We start from the raw sequence: 25,515 nt of genomic DNA on the forward strand, positions 1-25,515 counted from the left end.
GTGTGGGGTTTTAAAAGCAGAACACAGGTTTATTTACAATCAAGTTCTTACGGGCAGCTGAATAAATAAAAATTTTGCCCCATATACTCTAATTCCCCTCTGCAGAAAGTGTCTGAAAGAAAGGCTGGGTTAGAGGGAGCCTGTCAGAGCAGCTCCCCCAACCCAGCCCCTCCAAAGAACACACTTCCAAGGTAAAACATTATTGGGAAAGAAGAAAATAAAGTGCAAATAAAAAGGCAGTAAAACGCTGGTGGCTTGTCTTGAGGCCCAGATGATGTGGAAAGTTTTGGCTGGATAAAGATATGCCAGGTAGCTCACACACAGTCACATCATGGTTTAGGGTGCCAGAACAGGACAGAGCTAAGACACTGCTCCATACCACAGAGGGCTCCAGCGCAAATGGGAATATTGCACGTGTGCTCAAGAACGGGGCAAGTGGCCTGGAATTGCCAGCACCAAGACAATGGGTTTGGGATTTGATGCCACTGCTCCCCTGTGTACTGACAGCTGCTAGGACAGGACGGATGAACAGAAAAGGGACCAAACATCTGTATTCCAGGACTGAAGTCACAGGATTACTACATTCCTCATCACTGCAGCACAACTTTTACAACAACCTCAACAAGCTTAGCTCTCTTCTCACATTTGGTTACCAAACTGCCTGTGGTATAAAAAGATTAAAAAACATATTTTGTGATGCCCAAGCTGTTGAAGGGCATTTCAATATAAGGGTGCAGAAGTCCTAAAGAACAAACCGTTGCCTCAAGAACTGATACACGGAGTTCACATGACAGTACTGGAAAGCCTGTGTCAGGATCAGAACAGATTCAAACAGTTGATGACTGAAAGACAGAGCTGTCAGAGCCATGAGAGACTCACTTTAAAAGCTGTTCCAACACTTCAAACCGCCTAGGATGTGTTTCAGGATCTTCTCACCCCATGCCTGAGCTAGGCCACCAGAACAGAACACAGGAGACAGGACATGCTTTAAGTCAGCATAAACAATGACTTCTTTCCAAAGTTTCCACCTCAGAAGTGCTGTAGATACATTTGTGTGACAGGATATTTGGCACAGCTGTCTGGTGAGGAATCCCGCTAGTATCTTCAGCTCCACGTGCTGCATAGATACTGCAAGTAAAGGCATGACTAAGTAGCATTCTCCATCTACAACAGCTAATCCCGTTCTGAGTCCGAGTGCCACAGTGCAGTTATGGCCATGCGAAGTCTCTGACTCAGGCTCCTTTCTCCATTGCTTTAGAACTTCCCTCTGGAAAGCAAAGCCCATGTGCTTGTCAGTATGCTGACTCTGGGTGGATCTGGGCTCGGGTCTCCATGCTGTGCAGCCACAGAGCAGCAGCACCAGGCACAGCCTTGCACCCTCCGTCAGTCAAAACTCAGACCACAGCACAGCCTTGTTTCCTTTGTCCACACTGACCACGTGGGCACCCGCTGGTGACCACGTGACTGCATTGATAGAAGAACTGAAAGGGAAGGCAAGAGTAAGTTTACAAGAAAGCTGAATTCCACAACAGCACTTAGCACTGTGATGAAATACTATAATACTCTTACTACCAATGAAAAAAACCCACTTTCTCACATCTCAAGAGACTTGGGCTTTTAATAAGCCTGAGAGAAGTACAATTTCTTCAAAATGTATTGAATGCACTTTATTAGAATCCTATCTCAGTTTAATGAGATAACAAATCTAATCTAATTAAATCTAAAGAATATTGCCATGAATCCACAAAGACTTTGCATATTAATAATCCTCACATGCCAATAAAAGTTGCAAAATTGTACAACTCCCTCTTTTTGATAGCTCACCAAGATCCACAGGCCAGATCTCCACCCTGGGTTGCATGACCCACTTTCCTCACCTGTGATGCTTTGCAAGCGTCCTCTCCAACTTCCCAGTAAGCACATTCCAAATGTAGAGGGCCCCATCAGCTGAGCCAGCAGCCACATAGTTACCATCAGGGCTGGGAGATCAGACCAGGTGCAAGAGGCAAAGAACAATTTTCAAGTCAGCAATTTTCAGCACACATTATCATTTCATTCACATTTCCTAAGGAAGCAACTTGGCATTAAATAGTCTTTTAGGAGTTATGTGTTATCACCTGGCAATACTAAGAGGCGAAAGCACCTTGAAATCAGATCATTTCAAAGACATTGGATCAATTTACAGATATGCTCTGGCTTGATCAAGAGGAAACCTTGGACAAATTACAAACTCTGCCCCAGTTTTTCCAGCTGTAACTGGAGACCAGGGCAGCAAAGCAGGAATCACTCAGTTTATCTGGGGAATGTTTCATCAAGTATCTTTTTTAAGTCTGACCTTACCTGAACACAACTCTCGTCCAGTCAGAGCCACATTTGAATCCCTGGGCACTGGAAAGTTAGAATCAGATAACTGTTAACTCATTTATGAAAGAAGATACTTACTAAAGACAATGTTAAGGATTTCTGCATGGTTCAGAATAAACTCCAACATCCCTTTATCCCAACTCATGTTTCTCACACACCCTTCTCTCAACAGCACATGAAGAAATTCTTTCCTTTAGAACACAGACTTCTAAGCCAAGCTGCCTTCTTTAAAGAGAAACATGAGAAGATCCATTAGAGCAGACCTTCCTAAACATTCTAGAGAACATAATGCAGAATAAAAAGTGAGGAGACTGCTCTCTTCACAGAGGTCCTGAAAACCACTCCAGCACTAAGAGTAGCCCACAATACAAGGTCCTGAAATTCAGAGTGTTGCTGTGAAGAATGCACTCACCTGAATGTCTGCTTGACAGCACTGACCCGCAGATCAATGATCTTCAGGAGATCATCACGGGAACAGGTCAGGAGCTCTGTTCGCTCCGGGTTCAGGTCCAGGGCTGTGATTCTTCCAAACAACTCCAGCTCTTTTACTATGCTTTCAGTCCTAAAGACAGAAAGAGGGAAAAGAAAAAAAAAAAAAAAAAAAAAAAAAAAAAAAAAAAAAAAAAGGAAAGCAGTGAACTAGAGTCCAGAAGCCAAACCAGTGCATTAGAACTTTGACTTGTCCCAATGTGGGAAAGAACAAAAAAGGATTACTGGTTTATTCTTACATTTTGTTTTTTCCCAAGCTAGATTCCCATCTTGTGGATAGCATTTCCAGCAAACAGTTAAAACACTACTTTTCTCACAACCCCACCCTAGAAGGGCAATTACTGACTAAAAATATTTACCAGCAAGCAGGCTGTCTTTTCTGAAAAGAAATGGCATTAAAAAAAAAAAAAAAAAAAAAAAAAGAAAAAACCAACCCCAAAACAAAAAAAGCACCCCCCCAAAAATCCCTCCAAACCCCAAACCTATAATACCAAACAGCATAAAAGTACTAACCAGTCTCTTTAATGGCGTTTTGCCACTTTTATTGTAATCTCCCCAGCTGCCAAGCTCAGGAAGAAGAGTTCCCTACTTCATATTAACGTGACAGCAAACCCATAACCATTCCTATACCATAAACTCTCTTACAATAGTTTTACCTGATGTCCCAGAACCGAATTTTCTTATCAAAATGTCCACTCATTACACACTGCTCAGTACACACAATGTCATTGCAGCTAGATCCTGCAAACACTGTTTTTATACCTAAAAAAGAGGAAACCAACGGTGACACACTTAAATTCACACTGTCCAAACTAAGGAAAACTGAGAGAGAAAACAATATCTCAACCCTATCACAGTCATACAGTGGCCACACAGAGGAGTGCCCAAGGAGTGGCACAGGACAAACTGTCTTAAAATAATCCCGATTAAGTCTTCAACCTCACTGCCCTCCTCAATCTCCTTTGCTGGGACTTTAAATGTTCCCATGACAGCTGCTTCACTTCCACTTCATATTTAGCCAGGTATAATTTGCTGCTGTTAAACAACCTGAATCTGTCTCCTTGACCTATGTTTGCAATTCGGGTATCAAGGTAACTTTGAATCTCAAATGCACTTTCAGTGTAAGCAGGTTTAAGAGTTCCCAGTAGGAGAAAAACCAAGGAAATAAGGTGTTTCTCCCAAAGAAAAGCCTGGATCCTAACAATTCCTTCATTTGAGATATTGAAATTTTTTCCAAGAGACACTTCCATCCACTTCAGGGTTAAAAACCTGGCCTGGTTCCAAGTTTTTAGTGGAAGACTAAAATACCCATACCCAGACTTGGTAAACAAAGAAAACTCCCAAAAACAGCTGCTCTTGCTGTAATAGCATTAACAGTGCTTCCTGCACACACAGGATTTCTTATTCCAGGTAACAGGCAGAAAGAATTCAGTTACTTAAAGAATAACAGAAAAGGGATGACTGCTAGCTTTTTCTATTTTTATACTGGCAAAAAGGTTCAGCTATTGATCTGACACCAGACTGCCAGGAGCATCCAGCAGAAGCACAAAACATGGATGAGAGGCAGAAGTTAGGTTTCCTTACAAACTTTGCTGCGGAGGTCCCAGAGCTTGAGGGTCCGGTCGTGACTTCCTGAAACAATACGTGCATTGTCCAGCAAGAACTTGGCTGACAGAACTTTACCACTGTGACCTGTCAGGGTGTGCTGGGGACAGGAGATTGACACAGTGAAAAGTGAGTATTTCCACTTGCTCAAATTGTTAATTTGCATGTTTCCTGCATTGTTTGGCAGAAAAAAAACCCATATATTACAGATAAACAGAGATCATTATTGAGTAGAAGTGTTAATTATCAGAGTCCAGCCTGGTGCTGGGAAACACAGGTCACCTTTTGCTGCAGTTTCTCTAGTTACTCAGGAACCTGCCAGCTCCTTCCTCAACACTGTACAGCTACATTTCATGGACAGATGGCAACTGCAACACAGTCTTGCAGGACAAATCAATGACAAGGGGTTAAAGCATGCTGAAAATGGGAATTGTGTCCTTCTGCTCTCATATGGAGCTTCCCTCAAGGACACAACTGGGGTTTGAGTCTCAACTGTTCTTACATCTTAAAGCCTGAAAGCTGAGACAACTAGGGATTTCAGAAAAATTCCCTACAACAGCTTCTCTTAAGTGCAGAGGGAGGCTCTCTGGGACTCATGAGCCACATTCACTTAGAATTGCTCAACATTTAGATACTAAATCACAAAACAGACAATGAATTACTAAACTAAGAGTTACGAAAAACAAGACAGAAATCTTTGTAGACAGATTTTCTTTTTAAATACTCAACAGAGTATCAAATTACACAAAGCAATGTGGGCTTGGGGAAACACAAAATAAAAGCCTTTAAGAATGGAAAGAAATGGGAGCTAAGCTTGGGAAAAAAAGTCTAAACCTGATACACAAAACATCAGCCCAAAAAGACCACCTTGCCTTAAGAAAGGAACAAACTCCAAGAAGAAGGATCTATTTCCCATTGTGCATCTCTCCTCTACTCTTGCTGCACAGACATCATATACAGGTATCCACATTTAGGCAGGGAGTTTGGGCAACGTTTACAATGATTTCAGTTTTACTACCTCCTGCTTATGTGCAAGCCATGAAAAGTCCACAGTGCTCACACTTGAATGCACTCCAAGCAATTACAGGAAGATTGTGTGAATGTCTGCAGGTGCAACAAACCTTTTGCAGTGAGTAATCTACGTCTGCTAAATTTGTATTCACCATAATTCACATCCAATAGTAGATTTTGCAGCCAAGGAGAAGGTGCAAAAGAACTGATACTCTTTCTTCACTTTCCTGAGACTTGACATCTCCACACTGAGAACTACCCAATGAATTAGAGTGCATCTGTTGGTTATAACCAACACTGCAATGTCAGAAGATCTGAATGTCAAAGCAGCATCTTAATAAAACAAAAAGTTGAGGAAAAGTGTACATAGGAAATGACAATAAAAAAAAGCTATTTGAAAGCTGTGAAGCTTTTCTTTTGGTCTATCACAGGATTATTTTCAGGATTATCAGAGCCAAGTATTAGAGAAGAATATGAGTACAAAGTATTTGGGAAGAAAGGAGAAACTTTTCCAAAAGTTATTGAGGATGATGTCCAACATGTTGATGCTTGCTGCCTTGGACAGCCAGGCAGAGGGTTCCTTTTCAAGAATGCTGCTTCTGACTTAAAGCAAAAGTCCCTCTGTCTTCTACCAAGCCCTTTTCAGCAGCCTGTCCTTTGTGAGAGGCTGAAACACTGAGGTGGCTCTCCATAAATCATAAGAAGCATTTAAAGTTTCCCAGAGGGATACACAACTGTACACACACTTTATGTGGCAAGATTTTTCTGGTGGGGGGTTGTACTGGGAAAATACACACTGGAGCTTCCTGCAAGGCTGTGTGGAGATCAACACTGTATTTTAGGTCTTGCTGTAATGTAAAAAGAACTATTAAAAATGTCTGTAAATGCCCATCTTCCAAAATTGCTATGTCCCCATTAGACAAAACTGGGAATACAAGACAGAAACAACCCGTGCACTGCTTTGCCTCACAAGACTCACCCGTAATCGATTGTCATCAACTGTCCAGATTCTGCTGGCAAAGTCATTTGAAGCTGCTAAGAGGTAAGAACCCTGTGAACACAAGATTCCTTTAAAATTCCTCTGCTGATTGATATGCAAACCAAATTCAAGCATTTCCAATAAACCATTAAAACCATACTAGTGCTATTCTTTCAAAGGAAGAAAAGAATAAAACCAAAATCACTGTAGCAAATGCCAGTATGGAAAGCTAATGTAACCCTTCCCAAAGGGCTATGGCACCTGCTTCTCACCAAAATGGGAGGGTTTGTACAATCATGGCTATAGATTATAACGAGAATAATGTATACCAATTATAACAATAACCAGACCAGAAAAAGGACATTCATCTTTCCCTTCTGCTGTAGTGAGAAAATGCATTCTAGTTCACCCTCATCTGCTGTGCAGTTGTTTTTCTTTTTCATTTTCTTGGGGTTTTTTTCCGAGGAAAAAAACCTTGTATCATCTACTCCCACTACTTGGAAGGGTCTCAGAGTGGAATTAGACTGATTCTTGCCATTTTCATTAAAATTCTAGCATTTTAAGCTAAGATTTCAAAGATGAAATCTGCCTGAGGACAGAGAAATCAACTTATTCATGGCTTTAGACTTAGGGCTCCCACAAGTCACCCATGAGGGAGAATGGCTACCACAAAATTTATGCTTGCACTCTTGTCCATCACAAAAGACTTTCCTGAATCCTTGCAATCAGTTGGCATCTCACCCAGGCAATTCTCACTGCAAATGTGTTCCAGTAACTTGCCAAACCTCAGGACTAGTTTCTCCTGCAGATTAACACCATGCCTCTAATGAGCTGGTCAGTGTCCAAAAGAAGGATCCTCTTGGGTGTGTATCATAATTTAGAACACAGAATCACCAAATGGCAGAAATTATATCAGCTTTGTGTTATGGAAGAGGTCTCAGCAGAAAAGTCAGATCACATATCCAGTTAGACCAATCCAAGACCCCAAACTCCTTCAAGCAGGACTGTTGGATGCTGATCCCAGTCGCGTCTCTGCTGCTCCAGGTGAACACGACCTGAGCACATCTCACACTGTCAGCAAACACTCTGCCAGCCACACCATTGCTGTGCTGTGGCTGGGGAGAAACTGCTGGGAGAAGAGGGCATGGAACTGCAAGTCTTGGGATAATCAGACCTTTTACTATTCATCACAGACCTCAGTAAAGCACTTATGGAAAAAAACCTACACTGAAATAAAGCCTCAGTGTATTTGCTTCTTCTGTGCTGTTATGCCAGCTTCAGTGGAAAGCTAATTTCTTACTTTAAACAAAAATCCCTAACAGCCAATGTCTGAGCTGCATATCATCATCTGAATTGTAAAGTAAGGAACAGAATTACAGACTGCATCTTATCAAATGAAGATCTTTTGTACAATTTCAACTACTTTCAGCTACATTCATGTTTTAACTCATTTCTTAGGTAACTTTTCAATTAAAATGGAAGCAATAGCAGAGAACAACATAATTCCATTAATTTATTCCCAATTCCAAACAGTGGATATTGCACAGATACTCACAGCACTATCAAACTCTATGCTTGTAATCCCAGCATTACTGCCAGAGAGGGAACCTTTGGGCTCACACCTATCTGCACAGAGAAAGATGAACACAAACTTGAGCGATGGATTAGAACAGAAGTTGACACAAAGTGACCCACAATACAAGTTTATTTAGCATCCCACCATACCCCAAAGCAAAAATGTTTACCTCCCAATACTTCCCAAAGCTTAACCCTCCGGTCCATGCCTCCTGTTGCTAGTAACCGGGAGCCAGGGCTGAACTGCACCGCATTCACCTCCCCATCATGTGCATCCTGAGGAGGGGAAGGAACAGAACAGACACCCAAAAGGGAATTAGCACACACCCATAACCCACAGACCAGAAAGCTACAGAACTTAAAGGTTACACAGAATCACAGCTGTGCATCTTTCAGCAGTAAATAGGAAATAAAGCCACAGACTGAAACTGCTGTGGCTGGTGGTGTCCTTATCTGAAGAACAAAGGCACATCAAGAAAAACAGCAGCAGGACTCTGCAGCTATAACAAACTACCAAAAGCCTTATCCTGCTTCCTAAGTTTAGGGTATTAAAAAAAAGTCATACCAGAAAAAAAAAAAGATAACGAAAGGACAGGACAAAAAACAGTAACAGGTGATGTGCTGTAGAAGGAAAGTAGCTTTTCATTCCTCCATCTAAAGACAGCCATGGAACAATCAAGTCAGGTTTGAGTTAAGCAGGTCTGCTAGGAAACAGCACAGCAGATGCACAGCATTCACTGGGTGTACTGGTGATTATGTAGTATGAATGTGGCAGCACCTGCTTGCCAAGTCCAAGAGGACTTGGGCTTAAGCTGTGTCTCCTCTCTGCAGATGCAGACCCCCCCAGTACCCCTGCTTCCCATAGCTTAATGTTCTGAATTCCTAAACTTTTAAAACCCATGAGGAATTAAAGATTTATTCCTTTTTTCTATTCATTTCACAGCTTTTTACTACTTACCCACACCGTATAACCACCACAATCTTAATTATTTCTTAAGTATTTTCAGAAACTGCTCTTTCAAAACCAGCTTTTCCAGAAACTTGCGTTTTTATGAAACTTGTTGCTTAAATGTGGTCTAGCAGTTCATATTAAGGCTAATCACACTTCAAATCTGATCTTTCTGCAAATGCAGAGGAGTCATTCACAACAAAACTGGTGAAAGGCCTTGCCTAGAAGCCACGCCTGGGAGTGATTCCTGAAATGATTACCTTTTACACCTCCTGCCTGCCTCTCCAAAGGCGAGTCCAGTCTGCTCCCTGCATTTGCCAAACCTCTGCCACAGGGCCCTTGCATTAATTCCTGGAATGCTCTGTCAGACCTAGACATGTCTTGACCCTCCACCTAGGCTCAAAACACTGGAGCTGAAGCTTTACACCTCCTCCCCTGATGTCCCCTATTCAAGCCAGTTCCAGATGCCATTTCAGTCACGACCCTGTTCTCACTTGAAGTGATATTGCTACTCCCTCCATCCACAACTTCCACTACAGAATATGGTAACAGGGCAGGCAAGAATGCACATGCTTCCCTGCTGCAGTGAGCCACAATGATACTCTGGATGAAGAAAATAAGTAATTTAATACCCATAAAAAATCCACAGCCAGCTCTGGAGTGCCCAAGACAGTTCCAGAGACATATTCAAACAAGCAGCTGCATTACAAGACAGCATTTTTTTTCAGTCACAAGATAATGCACTGCACAGAAACTTAAGTTTGGCTTTGTGAGGCCAAAGAACACATAAAGGAGGTCTCAGCTTGAAAACTTTTGATCATGCACAGCAAATGAGGACACCCCAACACCATGAGCTCCTCTTCACTAGGTTTGTTGGATTATATTTGGTGCCACAACTCCCTTTACTGTGGAGATCTGGAACTGAATTAATCCCATACTGTCAGCAATCTCTTCCTCAATCACAGCTCTACTATGGCATGATAGAATAGAGACTGCTGGGAGCCAAGGAGGTAATGGGGTGGAATTTCCCTGTGCCCTCAGAAAACTTTTTTGTCATCATCGACCTCAGTAAGACAGACATCGAGCACACTGGCTCTGAGAAACACTTGGGCTAAGAATTAAATTGAATGAATGCTTCTACCAAACCAAGAATTCCTTCCTGTTAGGCAGTGCTGATAAGAAGAGTTTCAGGATATCAGTTCCCACATAGAGAATTCTCTTCCTCCAAAACTAGAACAAAGAATGGCAGAGTAGGGAAATCCTTCTGTACTCACAAAGACACATATGGCAGTAGTGGGCACTCTCACTTCTTTACTGGCACCTGGATGTGGCTCTGCATTATCCTGGGGTGCAGGGAGTGAGGACAGAGAACGCCTCCTGAGATGAAACAAAGCAGAAACATTTTAAAATAAGAAATGAACACTATTTCTCTTGAATTCATCCTGATCTGTACCTGTTAATTAACTACTCTGTACAGAAAGTAAAAATTGGGGGAAGGTGCTTTCAATGTCTATTTTTTAATCCCATCTTTCAAAAATTACATTTGTCATGTAACACTATATTCACTTGTGGCTTTAGATATTTCACAGTCCACCATGTGAGTTACCTGAACTGATTACTGACCTTGTTTTGGGAGCAGTGTTTTAATGTTTTCACTAGGAAGAAAACATGGGACTGGCTTCAGCTCCATTGTTATGTCTAGGAAGACTCAACATCATTTCAGCACTACATCCCAGGCAGCAAAATGCTCTGTTCCAAAGGCCCTGGGTTGCTCCACTTATGCAGAGACATTCACCTACTGCAGAGGTTAGCTTAGGACTGTCTCCACTCTGGAGACTAATCACAGAACCCAATGACTTATTTTAAATAACCCTACTAAATGAGCAAAGTGCAGTGGAAAGTAAGAGCAAACCCCATGTATTCTCTCCACCAAGAGGGGCTCATTGCCTCTGTCACTGTAGATAGCTTCTAAGCAGAGTTATCAACTGCAGAACCTAATCAGCACAATGCAGCTGGGTTCCATGTTACTTCAATGGAATACAATCACATGCTGGACTAAGAGTGGATAATGTTTTCACCTGGCAGTATCAGAAGACTGATGTCCCAAAAGGGGAGACTCAGACAGACTGGAGGGAAAGGTCAGAGGTCAGCACACGGCAAGATGGAAGAAACAGGAAGTTGAGGAGAACAAAAAAGAAAAAAAAAGAAAGGCAGAAGCTAGAAGGAAGGCTGAAAATATTTGTTTGCATTCCCTGCATCACCAAGATTTTGGTGTACATTGAAACCAATAAACAAAACAAGGAGGTGAAAGTGTTCTAACCTACCCAAAGATATTACTGATAGAGTCCAGAAGGCCTCCAGCTGGCTGGGAGAGTCGCTTACTGAAGGAGGGGAGGACAGGTTTAAACCTTGTGAATAGCTTCTCCACATAAAGAGCAATACAAACACATTTCATAGCAACATGTCTCTGGAAAGACTCCCTCCCCTCAGACCCAGCCCAGAGACAGAGAACACCAAGGCAGGTATCAGTGCAAAAGTCATCAGTAACTACAACTCTGAACACATTTTGTGGGTGAAGTTTCTTCAATGTCCCTCAACCTCACCCTATCAATTGCTAGGTTTAGATAGAACATCAATTGCTAGGTTTAGATAGAACAATTAGCCAAGTCTCAAGTTTCAATCAAATTAATCCACGATCTCATATAACTACCTCTTACTTTCCACTCATTGCTATTTTAGAGAAAGAACAAGATGCATTTAATGTATGGGAAGACTGTTTTCAGTGTTTCAGATAAACCCAACTATTTGCAAAGACACATTGACATCTTGTAGAGTAATGGAGGCATAAAACAACAGGCATTGAAATACCCATATTATTAACGATATACTTTTTAAACATTTGTTTTAAAGATTAAACAAAAATTTTTCAGGCACTAGGGAAATTTAGTTAAAACAGCAAAGGAAATCCAGCACATCTAAAGCACGGCAACAGAGAACACAGCACATGAGTTTCCTGCTCTAGTAGAACCAGTGAACTGTGTTCCACGTAAAGGCAACTAGAAACCTAAATTACACTCCCAACACTGTTCCAGCTCTACCTATGCCCTTTGCTCTTCCTCAGTGACATGCCACAAAAATCCCTTGGTCACAAACCTGGACGTCCGGCTGACGGCTCGCACCGGAGAGGTTTCCTCAGCTGTGTCAGAGGTTTCATCTGCGAGCACTTCAATATCATCATCCCTGCTAAAGAGAGAGAAAACACCTCCTTTTCAATTAGCCACTGACAGCATGAACTGACAGGATGGCACTGTTCCAGGGCCTGTCAGTGTCCATGGTCAGTGCACCCCATGTTTATGGAGCTGCAGCAGCACACAGGTAGATCCACATAACACACACTGATGCAACTGCCACTGCCAGAGATGTAACTCAACACACAGTGTCTGAAAACAGATAGACAGCAACTAAATTTCAGTTTTTTTCTTTTCAGCTGCCAATTCCACTTCACTGACAGCAGGACTGTATTTCCACATCCCTCTTTCTGTTTTCTGACATTTTTTTTCAGATTCTCTTTACTACAGGCATCCTATTTCAGCCTGTAGCACTAACTACATACAGCAATGTAACAACCCACCACACCTGAGCAAGGCTTCACCACAGGGTGAACTATTTTTCCTGGAACAGTTACAGAACAACAAAACATGAGTTACTGCAACACCAAGTATAGGTGATGCCAGCATCTTTTCTGCTGTTTCAAAACAAGCAAGTGTTAAAAAAAAGCACAAGAGACTGACTGAATTCTCCTGCTTCACCTACACCAAAGACACCCCCTGATACTTTCTACATTGTTGTACTTCAGGTGCTGCACCATTAAGTGTGAGAACTGTTTTTGCTCACTCCATTAAAGTGTTGGTGGTCAACTGAATGCAAGTGTGAGTTTCCAACTCATGTACAATAACTTAATCCAGCTAAGTTACTCAGCTAATGCTGAAGATTTTCCCCCATTAGTCACCATGGGCTCTGACAGCCTAGTATTTTTTCCTTCAATGATGATTTTTCCTCCACTGCTGTTTTTGCAGGAGAAACTATTTTTAAACACACTTTACTAACCTAATGCCATTTGACTGAAGAGAAGTTTAAATTCAGCATTTAAATAGCCAATTTGTACCATCAAATAACACTCAGCTGCAAAAGCATTTAAAAGGATGAAACCATTTGTAATCTCTCATTTCAGAATACAGCTCCCCTTCCAATTCTAAGATTTTGAAGGAGAGTATACATGAAAAGACTATGTAAAATATATTCATTGATTGAATGTATCAGACTGATGTCTCAATAAAATACTATCAAATTCTGCCAATACTTATTTTTAAAAATCTAAAATTTCTGCTATTAAAACTATCTGTAGCAGAACTTTCCATGTTAACAAAGTATTTTAAGTAAATATAAACACCATGGCACACAACCTGAAATGATGCAGTTTTTCCCTTCAGTAAGCAGCACGTTTACACTATACAAACCCTTTCAAGTTTTAAAATCATAAAGAAGAAATCAAAACCATCTCTGAAGCAGAGATTGAGTAGTATACAGAAGCAATTATGCTATAGGGTGTCTCGTACTACCTTTCCACATGCCCTTCCTCTCTCTCCCAGCACATTGCAAAGCCCCCCTTCCAGAGGGATGCACTGCTTCTGTCCTTTGCAAGAGCTTGCAGCACAGCACTCAGTGTGACTCTGTGATGTGAACATAAAGAAGAAAGATCTCCAGAAAAAACCTGCAGGCTGCTCTGGCACCACTCAGCAGGGTTCAGGGACAGAGCATCAGATGCAGCTGTTCTGGACCACGCAGACACAAGCACCTTGATCAGCCCAGCTCAGAGCACCCACTGCTCCCACTGCCCACTTCAACCCCCTGATCCAATGCCACCCAGAGCCAAATACAGCATGACAAGAACAAGGGGCTGGAGGGATTTCTCTTCAGCTTACCAGGTAAAGTGCTTTGCTGTTTTTCCCTTAGACAATAAATCCCTCCCAGTATGGAAGCCATGTATTTTCACCCAGGTTAATTTACTCAGGATCTGCTCCTACATTAAATCCTCGAGCACGTTGGTAGTCTTAACATTCTAAAATCCAGGTATCTCCAGAGTAATAGTTTTTCATGAAACAGTGAAGTCATTAAACAATCTTTAAGACCAAAGGCACATATCTCAGCATAAAAACATACTGACCATACGAACCACTCCTGTGACTTTCAGTCCAAGCATCTATTTTTAGCCCTAAAAGAGTTCCTTCTTCTGTAAGTTCAGGTAGAGAGAGTTACTGCACATTTCTGACTTTACACAAGAAGTTCAAACACTCTTCTACATCACCCAATTTAGGAATAACAAAGATACCATTTATCATGCATCTGCATAAACCTGAGGCATAAAGTGATGAAAGAGAATCTGTAAATCAAAACTGCTTACGGTTCAACAGGCAAGGGCTCTTTGGCAGCTTCTGCCAGCTCCTTCTGCAGCCTGGCCTGGCGTCTCCTAAGAAAGAGAACTCAAGGTTATTAAAAAAGAAAAACAACAACATTTCCTTAATCCCATTCCAAAGGCTACCCTGCAAGACTTTGATGTGCTTCATAAAATAAAATCAGTCCCCTGCTCTAATTCTATCCTGATTTTCAAGATACTCTGAGGTGGGGAGGCAGTTTTCTTACTGTGAGTAGCAAAGGACAAGATCACTCGAGGCAATGAGGTAAAGTGAACCTATGGCCCTCTATGATCCATATGAATATGCATTAGCTTGGAGGGTCAGAACTTGACAAAATATTAGTGAAGCTAAAACAAAACTGCCAGATACTGTGAGAATTGTAATATAGGTCAGTCACCAGGTATTGTTTGCAGGCAAGTAAGCTGAAACAATCTAGAAGAAAAATTATTTTGCAACAAAAAAAAGCCTTACAAACTACTTTTGCAGTAAGTTTTACAGAGCTCAGTCTCAAGGCAGATGCTCATTCTAGAGGAATCCAAAAAACACTGAAGTTAGTAGAGTCAAAAAAGGATAAAATTAGGACCAGTATATAATGCAATATGAACAAGAGAAGTCCAAATCCAGTACCAGCAAAACTCCAGTTTCTACCTGATTTATGATCTTCAGCACACAATTAAATGTTGCAGAAGAAAAAAAAGAACGTTGTTTTATTCATCTAAAAGACAGGAATGTTTTCACAAAGTGTCAGTCTGTGTTGGCTGGAAAAAAAAAAGTTCTGGACTCTCACTGTGTTGTGTAAGAACAGAGACCTCAGAGGTCAAAACTAAATCTGGTTGTATCCTATGCACTCATAACTGAAAAATGTATCAGTTTTTAAAAAAAGATAATGGATCTCACCTTGAATCCTTTTCATTTTCTGCATTCAAACGATTGGCTTCTTGTGCTTTCTCTGCCATCCAACGTGAGACCAGCTCCTGGTTGTCTTCAGTAGTTTTCCTTAGCTTCTCCTCCAAGGCATTGAAGGTGATCTGGAGAGCATCATACTCATCTTTCAGTGTTTGATTAGCTCGCTCAAGATCTTGCAGTTTGCTACGCAATTCCTGGCACTCTGTTTCCAGTTCAGAAATCCTTTGCAAATACTCTGCAATCCTAGAATGGCAACAAAACATACAAAACCATGAGGACCTCATTTGGGACCTGTGCCATCTTCCTTGTGCTCTTTGCACAATGTCTCACAAAGGCATTTTTAGCCCTGGGCTAAGACTCCTAGAGAATATTATAACTCCAATAAAGAACTCCATTAGAAGTTGGGTCACAAACAAAACATTTCTTACTCACTTGGCTTCGTTCATCTGCATCTCTTTGTCCTTCTGCTGCATTTGGTTGTTCAAATCAATTACAGACTGGGCAAGCTGGGGAGAGGGGAAAATTGCATTACAAACTGCAGAGATGTCAGTGGATAATACACTGAGCAGCCTTCAGTGCAAGCACAGACTAATCTAGCATTAAAAGCATGGATCACACATTTCAGGGTCTTTTTTTACCCCAGCTTTCTATACAGATCTCCTACACTGGTCATTAAATCAGAGAATCCACTTTCAAAAATGTGAATTGTCAAAAAGCTGCTGTCCCTTGATATCTCACTCTTTTCCCTCAAAAAAATTCATTAATAGTCACATCAAACATAATGTAAATTAGGAAGAAATTTTAGTAGTGGAAAAATCAATACAGAAACTAAAAATTGTCAAGTAAGTAAACAACAAATGAGTACTCACAACCAAGAAACAAATCCTGTCATAGCCAGGACAGCCATTTCAGGAGATACACAGCTCACACTGTGAACACAGGTGCCACAGAGTTTTCTCACAGAGAAAGCTGCTGGTGGAGCACCTGCAGAGCACAGGGAACAGAGAGGCAGAGGCCAATGCTGCCAAGCTGCAGCTGCCAGCTCATAGCTTACCCAGCAGCATAGCCTCAGCTGCCCAGGAAGAAGGAAGACTGATTTTTGGGAAGAGTGCCTGCCTGTGTAAGTGGTTTAAGGACACCAGGTTGGGAGCAAAGAAAGTATTCTGAGTGCCCTAACCACTGGGTGCACAGATCCTATAGAAAACAAACAGTCTCCTCTTTGAAAAGCTCAGAATTGCTGACACTGGAGCTTCAACACCCCTCCAGTGAGGTGTGATCAAAGGAGCATGATAGTATTTTCCAGGCCATTCACACCATTTCTCTATGAAAGTGTGCAGTCCCATTCAGCTTCCAGACTCATTCAGTCCACTGCTCTGCTTTTAAAAACCCAACTCTGCTGCTGAAATTCTGTATCTCCTGATCAAAAATACCCTAAAACACAAATCCAAGATCCCCTGGCTTTTCCTCTCTTCCAGGCCCAAGTGCCATTGCTACAGAACTCCTGGGCTCTGAACCCTTTCCAGCCTAGCACCATGGCTCTTTCAACCTTGGCTGGTGCTTGTTTCCACAGAAGTGGTGAAAAGTCAGACCATCGAAACCACACAGAGCCCCCTATGCCCCACTCATTCTAAGTTTTTTCAAGTTACAAGTGGTCATATACAGCTCTGTGGCCCAGATCAGTTCCTTCCTCCTCTAATACAACTAAAACTCTATTAATGAAGCAGAAAAATCAGCACTTATACATCATGCTATGCTATCAGTGTAAGCTCTCATCTTCTGGTGACAGTATTACAGACCAGCCCATCTCTGGTTGATTTTAATCATCAAAAATTGGGGAAGCTTAAAAAGGCTCTAGATGAAAGGAGGAAAAAACGATGATTAATGAGCCTGGTAAGATCATGGTCAGGCTCCCAAAACACCACATATGGACCACAGAGAACATAAGAAGACTTTCCAACCTCTCCACGTTTCTTGTGCAGCTCAGTCAGCTCCTCCTGGTGCTTTATCTTCAGCTGGGCCAGTTCCTGCAGCTGAGCATCATTCCATGTGCCATCATGCCCTGGGCTGCAATTGGACAGAGAAGAAGGGATGTCCAAAACTAGAATCCAGTTGTTTCTGTGCCTTTGCCAGGGTCCAGACATTGCCTCCCTTGGATGCTTTGTACACCAGGGACACAGGTGATTAGTAACAAACCAAGCCACAGCTGGTTTCCACACCACACGCTCTTCACCAGCCAAAAGACCATCACACAGTACTGGAAAGTTACCTCTCCTGAGGACTACATTCACTTTTTGTACATTTCTAAACCAGAATTCAAACTCCAGTGGAAGCTAACTTGCCTTTATTTAAATTTGCATGATGATAACTGAGTCTTAGAAGTAAACTCTTTAACTTCTGGAACAATTACAAATACTTTACCACCCTGATTTATTCTGGAGGAAGCTGGTGGACCTTGAAGGTGTAAGATGTCTGGAGAGGGTCCAGAATCAGGAAACCAGAGAATAATCCCAAGCCCTTGGGTGTACAGTCCCAGGTGTGAAAAGTCATTTCTCCATTGGCCTGACTATACTCTTTTTGTGCATAAGTTTTGAAGTGGTTACTAACTGTGTTTTTCAACCCCATTACTGTGAGATAATCTTGAATTTTTACATATCAGAACATTTATATCACCCTCTGCCCCAAACTATAGAGTGCAACATTTATCACTCACGTCTCTGAAAGCACAGAGACAGGAACAGAGAAAACCAAGCTTTTCTTAAAAGCATATATGCACACAGACTCTGAGCACATTAACAACTACATTTTGAATTAAAACTTTTTTTAAAAATCATTATTTTAACTTCAGCACCGTTATATCATACAAAGAGAACAAGGTAATTGCATCCCTTTCTGCAGTCATTTTGTATTGTAACAGTCCAGGGGGAAACAGAAAATCCATCCAAATGCTTCACAGTGATATCAGTAAACTAATGCTATTCTCAAAAAACAACCAAACAACCCCTCACTGAACTGCACTAACTGCATTTCCAAAAAAATGTGTGCCAACAGACAGAAAGCCAAGTCCTGTGGTAATATCCAACACATGCTATAGCTCCAGCTATGCATACCCCTACAGCCAGAACTAGATACTACTCCTCGGCCTTGAGGGAAGTAAAAACAGTTTTCCTCAGCTATCTAGGATTAGAAAAGTAATTTTGTTTCAAAAACTTGTCATATATTGAGCACAGCATCAGAGTTCAGCTGAGTATTTGCTTTCAGATGCTGCTTCTGCGCCTTTATTCTCATCCACTTTAGTCCAGCCTCACCCCATCTCTTAGACCTGGCATTTAGCCCAACACGATTCCCGTAAACTGAAACGGTTCAAGACAACTGCAGCCATCAGAAAGCTTTTGAAAACTTTCACATGGGTGTTACCTCCAGCCTGCTGGAGTTTTGCCTGCAATTCCCATAAACCCAGCAGTTCTTCCTTCTCTGCTAATACTGATTTGTTTTGTATTCCAACTGGACATGCTCCCACAGGTCCCTGCTGTAGAGCAGTTCTGCTTTCAGGACAAGAGCAAAAAGAACCTCAACTGAGGAAGAAATTCTTACAGAAGTAGGAATTCTGAGCTCTTTGGTTCTGCCTTCCCCTCAGGTACACTGAGGGCAGAACTGGCCTGTGGAACAGAGAGGCTTCTGGCACATGGGTTTGCTGTGCAGTCAATCACCAGCAGAACCAGCAGCACAACCCTGGCCTTCAGCAGAGGGCTCCTCCCACGTTAGGGAGGAAGCTTCCCAAGAAATCCTATTAAAAAGCAGGCACAAAACACCATCATTTTGGCATTTGGTGCTTACTCAGAACTGACACTTCACAATCATGGTTTATTTCTGTTCTCCCCTTTCATGGGATGACACAGACTGAAAGAAACTAAGACATTAAACCATTCCCATACTCATTGGGAAGAGCAGGCAAGCAGACCAGGAGTAGCAGCTCATTGTGGTCCACCTCTGCTCCATGCATTTGTGATAAATCAGCTTATTTCTCAAATCTGGCCAGATCTTTCTGTGCTGCACACTCTTAACTTTTCATACTGTAACTTTATCACAGGCTGAAACACAGCTCTAAGTTATATTTAGTCCAACAGAATTTCAATTTGTTGTGTGTCGAGTCACTGCAGGGATCCAGGAACTGTTTGTATGAGGCATCAAACAGTGGTTTAGGTTACAAGGTGTACAACAGACAGCTGCTGACAAAAAAGGGGCATTGCATACCTGATCTCATGTCTGCTCTGCATGTCATATTTTTCTGCTTGAAGCTTATCAGCCAGCACTGCATGAAGGTCTGACTTCTCCAGCAGCTTGTTATCTGCAGGAGCAGAAAGTGCACTTAATGACAACCAGAAAACAAATCCAGATTCCCATCTTCTCCTGCCTAGATCACTAGCTGTGATTTAGTTCCTTTTAATTACTCTGACACAGCCAAATGCTACATGAGTGTCCACCACATCAGTGTGTTCTCCCTCCTCTTTGATCTCAACAGGTTAAGGCACCATCCACCTACAACCCCAGGAACTCCTCATTAATCCAGATGCTGTGTGGGACTGGTCTTATGAAAGCTTAATAGAGAAAGAGAGTGCAAGTGCTCAGGTGCATTGCTATCTGCTAAAACAGAGAGAGTTCAAAGTTTACTCTTTACAGCTCCTCAGAGGACAGCAACCAGGAGAACAGGCCTGGCAGAGAGCCCAAGCCGAGCTCTGCCGTTTGCTTTCCCCCCAGTGTGTGGAACCCCCCCTTCCATCCTGACACAGCTGAGGCAGGAGAGGAGCGGGCAGGAAAGCCCTGAACAGGGAGTGCTGGCCCCTGGACAGCTCCAAATTTTACAAAAGACCATGAGCAGGGTCAATAGCACCATTGTTCTCGGTTCTACAGGCAACTGGGCGGGAATTGTGCAGACAATTCGGACATTCAACCACTGTCCAGAACACAAAGAGCTGCAGCCTCTGAGAGGACTGGAACAACTACGTATTTTCCTCCATAAAGCAGAAATTCCAGCTTTCCTGTTATTACAGACATGTCCCAAACAGTCCCGAGAAAAGGGCACGGGCAAGGCCCCGGGGACCCTGTGCCACCACGGCTTTCCCACTTTTGAAGAAGAGGAAGAATCCCAGAATAATTCGGGCTGGAAGGGAGCACAGAGGGTCACCAGGCCCCAGCTCCCTGCTCAAGCAGGGTCACCCCATAGCACGCGGCACCGAATAAAATCTAGTTCTGGAATACCTCCAGGGAGGAAGACTCCACACCCTCCCCACAGAGCAGTCTCCCTGCCGATACTGATGGGCATCGGTGAGGGAGAAGAGAGGCGCTACTTCGGCCGTGCCCCCCGCCTGGCCCCGCTTACACTGGGCGATGATCTCCTCGAAAGCCTGGCGCTGCAGCCGGTCCCGCCGCCGCAGCTCCTCCGCGATGTGCCGCTTCCAGGGTGGGAACCCGGCGGCGCGCAGCCCCGACGCCATCTCGGCGGCAGCCGGGTCGGAGCGGGCCGCGGCGGGCGGCGCGGGGCGCAGGGAGGCGGCGGGAGCGCGGGGAGGCGGCGGGAGCCCCTCAGAGCCAGGCCCGGGCCCGCGGCCGCGCCCCCACACCCGCCATGGCGTCGCGCTACGTCAGGGGCCCTCGCGCCTCTGCGGCGCGCCGCGACCGCGACAGAGGCTGCCCCTCCACTGCCTGACGCCGTCTGGCGGCCCCGGCGCCGCCGACCCCAGCACAGGTGCCCCAAACCGGGAAGTGCCGCGAGATCGCGCTGCAAATGCGGAGGCGGGGTCCGCCTCAGGCAGGAGAACAGGGGCTTTCTGAAGCGAGGAATTCCCGCGCCACGCCATTTTGTGTCCTCTATCCAGGCGCCATCTTGAGAGTGGCCCTGCTACCACGTTGAACGTGGTCCTGTCGCCATCTTGAGAGTGGCCTCACCGCCATCTTGGGCGTCCCTGAGCCGCCATCTTGATAGTGGCCAACCCGCCTTCTTGCGGGTGTTTCTGAGCCGCCATCTTGAGCGTGGCCTCGCCGCCATCTTGGGGTCCGGCATCAGCGCATGCGCGCAGGCCGCCCGCTAGGAGGGGCCTTGCCTCCCACTCTTAAAGCACGAGTGTTACTGTGAGTGAACATTAAGCATTTATTAAGGGCTCCACAGAGAGTGTTGTACTACACTATGCAAATACGACACACCTGCAGTGCCATTTGTTGAGTGGTGCTTGCGCTCTTTCCTCCCCTTTACAAGACACCGCCTGCCGGGAATCACGGAATGCCGGGATGGGGTCAGGCTGGGAGGACACACAGGGGCTCATCTGCTTCCACCGCCCTGCTCCAGCAGGGCCTTCCCAGAGCACAGGGCATAGGATTGTATCCGGAGGACTCTGGAATATCCCCTGTGAGGACAGCCCACACCTTCTGTTCAGGGCTGGGAAGAAGTTCTGTCTCTTGTGCAGGGGGAACTTTTTGAGATCAGTCCCTGCCCGTTTCTCTGGTGCCATTGCTGGAGCCCCTAGCAGAGCCTGGGCTCTGCTGGGAGCCCTCCCTGCAGACACGGACACACAGGGATGGGGGCCCCTCTCGAGGCTGAACAGCCTTCAGGGAGGGTGGTGGTGACATGAAATGGAGCTTGAGGCTTTCTGGAAAAACTACTTCATTTGGAACACGGCCCAAGCTACTATGCCACCCTCCCTGCCCTCCCACCTTCTGGCCAGCCTCACAAAGAAGCCACATTCTCTGGCAAATGTAAAAATCTGTAAGAACTCTCTCTATTGCTCTACTTTCAACTGCTTAATGATAGGAAAGATGTTTTAATGTCTTTACAAGCAATTCGATGGGTGTTAATGGCTCTTAATGTCTCTGCTGACTTTGGGCAGCAGGTCCCTTACCCGGCCCAGTTTGGCTCCTGAAACAGAAAAGAGTCTGCACAAGGCTGAGCTTCTGAACGTCGGGATAAAATGCCAGGTTCAAGGGGCAATATGTGGAAGGCTGAACCTTCCCAGCAGCTCAGCCCATGGGGAAGGAAGAGGGCACCATGCAGCCAGGGATTTGGGATAAAAGGAGGCTGTGCCCTCTGAAACCTCGAGAGAGGAACTGCACGGAGGTGTGGCCCAGTGAACTCTCTCCCTTTATTCTAATAAAATTGCAGGACTCCTCTGTCTCCTTTTTGGACATAAACCTCTAGCGTTTGTGAATTTTCCTGACATTAACTTCCTAAGTAATGTGTTAGGTAACCATATTATTGTGATTTAATTAGAAACTGGGCAGAATTCATAATGCTTTTTGTCTTGGACTGCCTAAATTGCCTTGTTTTTCTTTTAAGTAAATGAATGAAGATGCAATTATGAAATTGTAACAGCGTGAAATAGATGATTCACTAGATTATTAGACTGGAGGAGAGTGTGCTGCTCGCTGAGTTAATAATAGTTCATGCACAGCTCTGTCTTATCAAGTACACATTGCACAAGGTTGTGTGTTCTCCATAAAGCTAATTTGGCCAAGTGTAAGAACACAGCCTATTTCATTCTACTTACACATCACAAAATCAATTTAGTTGTTTAAAAACCTAAAATTACCTGTTACTGCATGAGAAACAAGTTAATGCGAATTGGCTTTCACAGGATATTCTATGAATTGATGTTAAATATTATGACATTGCTAATAATAATATGTGTTATAAAGTGGTTGATGTTGGCCGAGTTGTGAGGATGGTTTTGTATGTTGCAGTGTGGGTTTATGAGTTTATCTTGCTGGCCAAACCTTCGAGACATGACATTAAAAGGAATAGAACTTCATCCAGTGACAACCCTGATGACTGCAGTGACAAAACTACATGGATACCAAAAAGAGTGACATGGGGCAAGACTATGTGAAATCAAAATAAATGTGCATAAAGCTGATGCAATACCAGGGGTATAAAAGGTGGAGCTGCCATTTTGTGCACAAGGCTCTGGCATTTGGCCACGCTCCCAGCATTGTCCCTTTTATCTTCTATTGTTCTCTATAAAACTTTTATAACTCTTTCCCACTCGGGGTCTGGGTTGTTTGTAACAACTGTAAGGTCAAGTCCTAATTCTACAGCTATAGTTACTGAACTCTGAAAGGGCAGTGCTGAGAGAAATTCATCCTGTCAAATCTTCTTCTCTATATCTTAATCCTTTGCAGAGAAAGAGGAGAGCAACTGCAGCATGAGGAAAAGGGAAAGGCAAAGATACAGAAATACAGGGATCAGACTCAATAACTCCTCTCCTGAGGCTTTTGCCTTGGCTTTAATATATAATCAGCCCCAAACTGCCTCACTGTGTTTGAAACTGACAATCCCCTGCTTTTTTTCATCCGCTCCAAAAAAAGTCCTTCAGATCATCTTGAGAGCAGGCTTTTCTCACAAAACTAGGAGGGAGAATAATTGTTCCTATTTTTTTCAGCAGGGCAGGAAAAAGAATCAGTGTGAGTGGAAATTACATGGGGAAAAAAAAATGTCCATCCTGATTTTCTTTATAGTACCTGGCAACAATGCTTCTTCTACTCCAATACAATATTCTTAAATATATCTGAGATTTCTGGAAGTCTTTCCAATAGCATATCCCTGCTCCATGTCATCATCTGTCATCCTGCTCTCCTTTTATATCCACAAGAACTGTAAGAACATGTGACAAAACAGTTTGTTCTGGGCTGAAAGTGGCTTTTTCACTTGAACCACCTTTCTCCCACCAGCAGCATCAAAATCTATCAATTTGTTCAACACTCTAAATCAGGAGTAAAAATTTCAGACTTCCAACAAATTAGCCTGCTTTTCAGAAAGCTCCTTCTGCAGTGAGAAGCAAAAACTGTGCCTCCAATGAATATTGCACTCCACATCCATAGAGGAAAAAGCAGGACTTCTGGTGGAGACATGTCCAGCTTTAGCCAGCACATTTCAGGAAGAATTGAGAATGTCAGAGTAGCCCAGCAGGAATGACAAATGTATATAGGAGATTTGATCCAGAAGAAAGACTCAGACAGTTGGAATTGTTTACTGTAATACAGAGAAAACTTATGGGAAACAAGACAGCACTGTGTAAATATGCATGTCAGAAAATTAAGACAATTGCCTGATCTGCTTGTTCATGTGGGACAGGATTACACTGAAAGGGCCTAAATTTAACCCAAAAAATGACCCCTGGAGATGAGGAAGGACTGGTGAAGCTTGAAACAGACTGCTAGAGGCAGATGAGAATCTCTCCTGTGGGAGGTTTGTAAGGCCACTAGAAAACATGGTGCCTAGTTTGGCAAGAGGGTCTCACTAGAAAACATGGTGAATGATTTAGTAGCTTGCTCTTTGCTGGTGTGGTGAATGGATTGCAGGGTCCCATCAGGGCCCCCTCCAGCCCAGTTCTGATTCTGAGCTGTGTTGTGACTGACACTCAGGTGACAGAATGGATCCCTGCTCTGAGGTAAGTGGAGCAGTATCTGATGGGATGTTTCCCTGAAGCTTGGTGCTCAGATTCACTTACTTCCTTCACTGCTTCTGACTGGGAACCAGAAATGTTAATTTTCCAGGAAGATATTGATCACTGGTGCTCTTCCCAAAGTGACACTCAAAACACTATTTTTGAATGCAGCTTTGTTTTGGATCTTCAGTTTATCTTGGAAAAGAGGGAACATGTTCCACACCTGGTCATTTTCTTTGTACTTCAAGTCATAATGTCATGATGCAAATGACTGTGAAGTATGGAGCAGAAATAAATTCTGTGCTAACTCTCCATCCTTTCTGTTGCAAAGATATCTTTATTTTCCAGTCTCTTTGCTGCCTTTACTTTCTTCTTCTATGTCTGACCTGTTTCTATGGGAGAGAGCTTTTACCTACCTCCGTTCTACTGGGTTCCCTCTCCTTCCATGAAATCTTTGTTAGTTGCTTTTGTGTAACCTTTCTGAATGTTGCTGGACACCTTCATCCATTTCCATCCATGCATTCTTTCTCGAGCCCAACATTTACTACCCTGTTCTGTGCTATCTTTATTAGTTGTGATATAATCTAATACTTCATGATAAGAGAGACTAATTTGTATTCTTTGTAATCTAGACCAGACCTTGGGAAAAAATGCAGTAAAGTGTTAATAATAACTGTAATATGTAGCAGATTACCATCCCTGGCACAGAAGGGTCTCTGTTAAATAGAACCA

The 25,515-nt window shown here is 43.3% G+C and overlaps 1 protein-coding gene across 9 annotated transcripts; it reads right to left on the reverse strand.

Annotated features, from left to right (window-relative positions):
• Window positions 1–3: 3 nt before the first annotated feature.
• ATG16L1 (autophagy related 16 like 1) lies at window positions 4–21,261 on the reverse strand. Of its 9 annotated transcripts, none has more exons than XM_079314970.1 (19): window positions 20,730–21,062; window positions 19,604–19,697; window positions 17,311–17,416; window positions 15,785–15,858; window positions 15,344–15,595; window positions 14,434–14,499; window positions 12,126–12,212; window positions 11,297–11,353; window positions 11,051–11,098; window positions 10,247–10,349; window positions 8,194–8,299; window positions 8,004–8,074; window positions 6,449–6,520; window positions 4,438–4,558; window positions 3,510–3,615; window positions 2,777–2,926; window positions 2,341–2,388; window positions 1,878–1,979; window positions 4–1,481 (listed from the first exon to the last, which is right to left on the reverse strand). In XM_079314970.1, exons 1-19 carry the CDS (start codon window positions 20,842–20,844, stop codon window positions 1,388–1,390), a joined length of 1,872 nt encoding a protein of 623 aa, XP_079171096.1. In that variant the 5' UTR covers window positions 20,845–21,062; the 3' UTR covers window positions 4–1,387. The 9 variants fall into 9 exon arrangements, with proteins under 9 accessions (XP_079171096.1, XP_079171095.1, XP_079171099.1 ...); XM_079314969.1 differs by having other exon boundaries at window positions 12,126–12,215; XM_079314973.1 differs by lacking the exon at window positions 20,730–21,062 and adding an exon at window positions 20,609–20,716 and having other exon boundaries at window positions 12,126–12,215.
• Between the last annotated feature and the right edge of the window lie 4,254 nt (window positions 21,262–25,515).

The sequence above is a fragment of the Erithacus rubecula genome (genome assembly GCF_903797595.1).
Source record: "Erithacus rubecula genome assembly, chromosome: 11".
NCBI lineage: Eukaryota > Metazoa > Chordata > Aves > Passeriformes > Muscicapidae > Erithacus > Erithacus rubecula.